The 7,769-nt window shown below is 45.4% G+C and overlaps 2 protein-coding genes and 1 long non-coding RNA gene across 3 annotated transcripts; 1 reads left to right on the forward strand and 2 right to left on the reverse strand.

Annotated features, from left to right (window-relative positions):
* The first annotated feature begins 1,998 nt into the window (after window positions 1–1,998).
* On the forward strand, window positions 1,999–2,961 carry LOC124695144 (BTB/POZ and MATH domain-containing protein 2-like). The gene has a single exon (XM_047228033.1). It carries the CDS (start codon window positions 1,999–2,001, stop codon window positions 2,959–2,961), a length of 963 nt encoding a protein of 320 aa, XP_047083989.1.
* Window positions 2,962–4,156: 1,195 nt separating this feature from the next.
* Window positions 4,157–5,580, reverse strand: LOC124701903. The gene is made up of 4 exons (XR_007002260.1): window positions 5,042–5,580; window positions 4,889–4,948; window positions 4,729–4,809; window positions 4,157–4,275 (listed from the first exon to the last, which is right to left on the reverse strand). It is a non-coding gene; the product is annotated as an uncharacterized LOC124701903 (long non-coding RNA).
* Window positions 5,581–5,606: 26 nt separating this feature from the next.
* Window positions 5,607–7,536, reverse strand: LOC124695145. The gene is made up of 3 exons (XM_047228034.1): window positions 7,333–7,536; window positions 5,694–6,596; window positions 5,607–5,619 (listed from the first exon to the last, which is right to left on the reverse strand). The coding sequence occupies exons 2-3, from the start codon at window positions 6,539–6,541 to the stop codon at window positions 5,607–5,609; spliced, it is 861 nt and encodes a 286-aa protein (XP_047083990.1). The 5' UTR covers window positions 6,542–6,596; window positions 7,333–7,536.
* Window positions 7,537–7,769: the final 233 nt, after the last annotated feature.

Here is a 7,769-nt window from a genome sequence, read left to right on the forward strand (position 1 = left end):
GGGTACCCTAAATGGTATGTCCATGTCAATCGTAAAACTGATTGTTGAGTTAAACAACTTGATCTTGCTATTAGCGCTCCAGGATCCAGTTTCAATGAGAAGGAGATCAGTGGGCAATGATGGAAAAATAATAATGTAAAAGAAGCCTAAAAAAGAACATGTAGGTCATTTGTTTCGTTATTCAGATGTCCTGCATCCACACCTGATTTGCTTTGTTATTTAGGCCGTTTCTCTTGCTATGCAACTTCATATATACCTAAATATATTTTCTCTATCGCTATCACCTAAGATAACTCCTTGTGTTAAGATGGTCGTGTATGCAATGTTTCATTTATATTGCATTTGGCAACGGGTTGATATCATGTATTACGGAATTATGTGTAAACCGTTTATTGCTGATTGTATTATGAAACCATGCTTTCTTAATTTAAGTTTTTCACAACATGTTTTCTACCTAGTTAGTAACAATCCAGTGGTCCTTTAAAATATACTTTTACTGTGCCGCATTAAGAATAAGTACACAATTAGTATATAGTTTCTCGACTCCGCCAAAAAAAATATATATAGTTCCTCGAAATAGGCTTTCGCCGCGCTACATTAATATAGCAACCACACGGTACAACAGCTGGAGCATCAGCACAATCACGCCCAAAAGAAAAAAACTCAAATGAAATAAAAGACAAAGAAAGTTGGTCAGATCGACGAAAACAAAGTTGTCCCGCAGCTGTTGCGCCCTCCGATGAATTCTCACCACACTGCAAGCACTCTGATGCGCCAGGTAACAAGCAGCACCTTCAAAAAGGAATGCAACGACGATGACGTTGTTGCCCCGACTGGTTCTAGGGTTTCCCCCGGTAAGCGCAAGGACAAGGGAGGAGGGATTCACCCAAAGCTCTTCAAGAAAGAAGGGTGGCGTCCGCGGGCGACACCGTGTCGGTGTCAGCCAGACCGATGGTGGTACCCACCTAGACATGACGTCAAGGGGAACACCAGACCCTCTTGGCTTGGCCGAGCTCAGACCTACCTATCCCATGTTCGTGAAGCCCCCGTCTGGATGATGCAGGACACGCGCCTCCACCCCAGCTAACCACCACTCTGGCCACCTCTCCGCCCACTGAAAGCAGCCTAGATGTGCCCGGGCCTGGCCTTCCTAGTCCAGATGGGCCCCAAAGGCCCCGGATCTGGGTCGGGAGAGCGCCGCCCAGCCACCAACCAGCAGTGCGCGCCATCCAGCTTGCCGCCCAACGCTTCGCTGCCCAAAGACCCGCGCCGCTGCCGGAAATCATCAGCGACCGAGGAGCACCGCCGCTGGAAGGGAAGACCTGCTCAGCTGCCGCCGGCACCGCGCGGGCTTTGCCCGGCGGCCTGCGCTGACGACGGTGGCTGGGGGAGGACGAAGAAGAATTGGTTTGGGCGCTAGGATAAGTTGCCCTCCCCTCGCCCGAGGGGAGCGAGGCCACCGTTTTTCCCCGTAGCCCACCTCTAGTTGTCTACAATATCTGGTTCACATGGAAACAAATTCTCAAGCCATCGAGTAAATCTACATGCATCACAATGTGTGCTTCCTATCCATCACCATACAAGTGATTCATGTGTTGGCGACTTTATCTAGTATGTAATGCTTGAAGCATGCGTTCAAACACATGAAAGGAGGGCTGGTTATTAGTAGCACAAAGATGGAAGCAATGGGTAGCGCCAAGAACAAGTACTGGCGTGATTTAGGGGAGCAGTTAGAAACATATCGCAATCAGCGGAAATATCTCCATGCATACTAACCGTGGAGCCAGGACCCGCGTTTTACTCGCCCATCTCCAAGCTCCATACAGACAGGAATCTAACGGCGCGGGAGTAGTGACCTACAGTTTTGTCTCGCTACGGGGTCCTTGACTTGCAGGATCTGATCTTCCTATATATATATATCCAATCTCTATTCCCCTAAAATAAGATAGGACGCATACGCCTGGATACTCTGTTGGAGATTCCTCGTTTACCTTAGCCATGGCAGGGGACCGCGTGCCCGAGATCATGTCGTTCAGATGCTCCACGGAGAGCACCGCGACTCTCAGTCTCGAGGTAAGCAATTACCTGCGGATTAAGGACATGGGCGTCCGCGAGTCTGTGAGCTCGCCCGTCTTCAAACTCGGCGGCTACGATTGGGAGATCAAGTTCTTCCCAGGCGGCCGACACGATGAAGACGATGGTTACGCCTCCTGCTACCTGTGCTGTCTCAGCCAAGGCGATCATGATCATGATGTGAGCGTCGGCTTGGCGCTGAGCATGCTACAGAAAAAGAGCCAGGAACCGGTTGTCAGTTTCGTCGTGTCCAATCGTGTCTTCTCTTCGGGGAAATACGGTTACTTCATCTGGGGCCTCCCCAAATTCGTCGACAGGGCCAAGCTGGAATCGCTCTCACAAGAGGGGGACGGCGGCTGCTTCACCATACTAGGCGTCCTCACCGTTACCAATGAGTCGCCGCAACCGCCGATGGATCTGCCAGGCGACCTAGAGGGCATGCTCAGGGGCGAGAGAGGCATGGATGTCACGTTCAACGTAGGCGGCCAGGAGTATCGTGCACACAGGTTTGTCCTGGCTGCGCGGTCGCCAGTCTTCAGTGCGATGCTATTTGGACCGATGGCGGAGAAGGATATGCGATGCCTCGACATCGCTGACATGCATCCCCTTATCTTCAAGAAGATGCTTCACTATATCTATACGGGCTCGCTGCCAAAATGTGGAGCCTACAGTGCAGCTGAGATGCAGCATCTATTGGTTGCAGCAGATAGGTACGGGCTGGAGACGCTGAAGCTAGGATGCGAAGATGAGTTGTGCGAAAAGTTGGATGCCAAGACTATAACAACCTCAATGACGTTGGCTGATCAACACGGCTGCAAACGACTCAAGGATGCATGTCTCGAGTTTGTATCCAAAGGGCGCCGTCGACTGCGCCCAAGGGTCGTCTAAACACCTCTTACTAGCTAGCTACTCTGCGATCAAATGTCGCTATTGATATGAAGGGTAGGAGCCAAGAGTGGGTTTTGTAGTAGTGCAAAAGGATCCGTTAAATATCAACTTTTACTTTCTTTTGTATATAAGTAACTTTTAGTTTCTACGTACCAATGCAAACAGAACGATGTTTTGCGCCAAAAAAGTGTGGCAGTTTAGATTTATTAAACCTTCAAACTCAAAATATTTGCCTTCTAAAATTTGCATATCTACATTCGTCAAACCTACAATTGGTCATTTGGCTCTTGCAAGAAAATGTCGACCCTACTCGCAACTCGCAACCTCCCCTTTGAGGGGAAATCATTCAAGAGCAATTCCCCGAACTGCGGCACATCACCTTTTTGCTCACCTCCAATGGCCAAACCGCTTACTTAAGGATAGTGTTAGACATGTGGTTACTTCCCAAACCCTAGCTTCTGATTTTCCAAACAACTTCTCTCACACCACAAGGCCACAAGCTGTTGTTTTATTCACAAGTGGGGATATTTAAAATTCGGCACAGGTTTAGTTTGGGATAAGGTTGGTCTAGAGATATGCAAACATAACGCTGGTCACGTACATGTCTTGCTGTATGGGTAATCAGCGTCCTAGAACGACAAGGAACTGATGACACAACTGCTTAAGCCGGTTTCATTAATCCATCCAGGCCAACAAGGCAGACAGGCATTTAATTTTCTGAATTCCCTGTTGCTTAAGGAAGGAAAGGAGCTTCAACAAAAAAATTAAAAGCAAAGGAAGGAAGAAGATCAGTAGAACCTACCAGTTGCCGTAGTTTAGAATTAAGCAAATGTTTTTCAATAGATCAATTATAGAACCGCTGCTAATGATGCACATCTACATTTCAGTAGGATCCACTTCACATCAAGACGCTTGTAAATGTTTATCATTCTCCTAGAAAGCTAAATATGTAAGAAAAAGAAAATACAATTCTCTCATTTCTATAGGCACTAACCGCTAGTTATACTCTTTCCTGTGGTTTTGTATCTCTTTCGAACTTTCGCCGAAATAGAGTCATAAAAGAAAAGTAAAACTCAATGATGCTAGTCTGCTCTAACATTCAACCATTCAGAGAAAGACTACAGTTGTTTTGAGATTTTTGTAGGCTGGGCTGAAACATTCTACAGCATGAGGCAAATGAATTAGCTTGGAATAGCTGTTAAGCGCATCAACCAGAAGCGCCAAACAAAAGGATTTATGTTGCCATTGTCAACCTCAGCTTTCATTTGCTGTCAACCTTCATTTCATCGTCCTCCTCCACAGATTGAACGCCATCTGAGATGCAAATAGCAAGATCGCATCAGTTTGTTACCCTTGTGAATGAAAAAAAGGCCATTAGATATTCCGAACACAGTAAACTAGCTAGGGGCACATGAGTTGCACTCTGTAGTTGGTGTAGTTCCTAAGAAAGTTACTGACGCTAGCTGGTCTAATTTATGCATGGCAGACGACAAATATATTTATATGTACATATAACCGATGTAATTCTGCATAGACATTATCAAGGGAGTGTACAGCACAAAAAGAGTTCAAAATTTTCAAAAAAAGATGAAGCCTTCTTGTTGACACAAATTTAGGTTCGTTCAACCAAACAAGTACAATCATTCAGTTCCACTTTTAGCTTATCTACACATATTTCGCTGATCAAAATACTCTGATGTCAGGATTCAGAAATCATCGAAGCTATGATTAGAAAGACTAATCAGAAACGTCCAGGGTTGGTTTTACCTGAGGCTCCTGTCATTGAGCCATGAACTTCTTTCAGAACATTAGCCTCTGTCTTTGGTCGCTCAGACTGTTCGGCGTTGTCTAAATTTTTACACCCATAGAATTAGCTCAGAATAGCTGGTAATCGCATCAACCAGAAGCACAAAAAGACATATATTACCTGATGGTTCCTTACAAATATGTTGCTTGCTACTAGCAGCATTTGACTGGTCTTTGGAGCCTAAGAAAATACCACCATTGCTTATTCAGTTTTAATATTAGAAGTCAATTTTTCATCAAGGGCATGGGTGAACATATAGACCTAAAGTGATACCTGAAGTTATCTCGATCCGATAAGGGGCAGCTGGATCAACGCTCTGAATTTGGCCTGCCAAGAAAATCCAACTGAAATGAACTGCACCTTACCAGCTACACTAGCAATAGGGCCACACTAAGCTGCTGTGAATATTGAGATAGCAGATATGCCTTGCATAGATCGGTAAGTAAAACAATGTTTTTAGAGAAACAGAGAGAAAAATTGACATATTAGTTGGCTCTCTTCCATATTTTGTTTCAATTTAAAATGCAGTCTTCGTAAATGAATGAAAATAAGATTAATCTGGGGCTTCCTTTACAACTACTCAACAAAAAAAGTGTTTGGTTATTTAGCTTTCACTACTGATAAAGAAAGTTTGGAGCATTAACATATACATATAATTAAAGTTAATAAGATAGAAACATCAAATAGTACATGAAGTTTCTTGAGACCCATGTAGAATAGACAGGGTTGACAAGTTTCTGAACTTGCCCTGGTAAGTAAAAACTATAACTTCAGGCCAATGTGGTTGCTGATCAGAATCTCAGCAGGATATATAATCGAAGAAAGTGTACCTGATGACTCATCGCTTCCATCTGAAGATTCATAATCGCTGCTAACCTCAGGGAGAGAATTTTCTTCAACTGGCACATTTTGATTATCCACTTGCGTGCATGATATTAAAATAGGTTGAGCAGATTTAACTGGCACCGCGGTAACTGATGGTTCTAGACACGCAGATTCAGCATTCCCAGATTTAACAGAGATAGGTGTTGCTGCAAGAACTCCAGAACCAATGTATGGTCTTGGAATGGGAGGGATGATGTGCTTAGCATTAGATTTCTCCACAGGTCTCCTCATCTGAAGAGGTTTTGCAATTGTAACATCCTCCAAGCGGACGGGCAAGGGAGTAGGCGCTTGCCTGTGGATTGCAGATGGTTTCTTTTGAACTTGACTTAGCCGGAGCATGGGGAGCTCAGGGGCAAGATCATCCTTCGGGGTAATTGGGAGTAGGTTATATGCATCTGGGATACAACCTCTGAGCACATGGTTGTCCTTCACTTTAACCGTAATAAGAGAAAATCCAGGAGATTGCTTGGTCATCTTGCCTACAAAATGCTTGCCAATAATAACATCCTTGCCTGAATTACCTTGCACATGAGCAGTGCTATAACTGAAGGCTTGATTTTCCTGAGTCTTAACTGTATTATTACCAGAATCTCTAGGTCGAGTGGAGCTATCACCATGGACAGGCTGTGCAGGAAGCACATAAACTGTATGCATTCCAGTGTCAGCAGTAGCACCTGATGTATGGGTCATATGCACCCCATCATGGTGGATATTCGAGTTATACAGAGTGCTGCGAAGAGGTGGAATGCTCTGAATGGGCTGTGCCATCTGTGGTTGTTGATATGTAGAATACTCATATTTCCTTGGGCGGCCACGCTTACGCTTTGCACCAGAGCTTGCTGTCAGTGGTTCACCAGGTCCAATAGGTTTATTCCCTTCTGATGTCATCTTTACAGGTTTGCTTTCAACCTTTGCAGCTGCACCCAAGAATGCTTAGAATACCCTGTCGATTTGAATTTACCTTTCAATTAGTACAGTGGCTTTCTTTTAAGGTAAGAACTGCTACTGTCATAAAGAAGTGAATTCAAAAGAGTCGCATGGCTACTGTTTGCAATCAATGATTTAAACTCCATCTTGACAATACAAGAGTGTTCAAGCCAGTCAAATCTAATGCTGCCACAAACTTGGGAGCCATTTTTCCACAACAATGAACTGGATGTGTCACACATTACAACCAAAGAAAACATAATCACTTTCCTGGTTTGAAATGTGCAGCACCTCTTACTGACACAAACAGGCATATATAAACGAAGCGGCTTAAATTTTATTAGATTACTAATTTGCACGCTGAGCTCCTTTAAGGCGCAGAAAATGCTTGATGTTGACATGTGATTTGCAAATTGTTATCAAAATCCCATCCGACACACATTAACACCTCAGAAAAATCGAAGCAGTATCCAAACAAGAGGAGGTGGAAATCTCTCTCTCTCTCTCTCTTTTTGTTGGTCCGGATCAATCCAAAATCTCATCCTACCTCGATCATATCGTATCGCCGGGCCCAAAACATCATCAGGCAGGCAGAGTAATAACTACAGATTGAAACATCTAAAATACAAACGAGCCAATCTGAGATTCAATGAACCGATCGGGGATAGCCCGTATGAGAAAAGGGGACCAAACCAGACACCGTCGAGCGATAGATACATGCGTAGGTTTGTAGAGATGGAGTACGCGGTTACCTGGAAGTATTGTGTCCTTCCGCGCGAGCGCCGTCGCCTCGATCGCGCCCGCGGACGGGAAGAGGAGGAAAACCGTGGATGCGGCGGGCGGAGGAGCGAGGGGCGCTAGGGTTCTTCTCGCCGGGGGCGAACGGAATGGCGGGGGATCGGTGGAGGAGGTGGAGGAGGAGGACGATGTGGCTGGATGGGAAACGGCCGCAGCCTCGCCTCGCCGCACCATACAAATCGTGGCTACGGAGGCGGGGGCGCAGGCGCCGGCTGGTCCACTTGCTGCTGTGTACGGCCTGCCAACATGGATAAATACTGCATGGGCCGACAATTCTCTTCGGGCTGATCCACGCAAAACTTTGAGCCCGTGGGCTGACCTGCAAGAGATGTAACTGATCCTTTAACTCTCTCATATAAAAAAAATTGATGAATGCTAAGAAAAGAAAAAA

This window comes from Lolium rigidum, chromosome 3 (genome assembly GCF_022539505.1).
Source record: "Lolium rigidum isolate FL_2022 chromosome 3, APGP_CSIRO_Lrig_0.1, whole genome shotgun sequence".
Lineage (NCBI taxonomy): Eukaryota > Viridiplantae > Streptophyta > Magnoliopsida > Poales > Poaceae > Lolium > Lolium rigidum.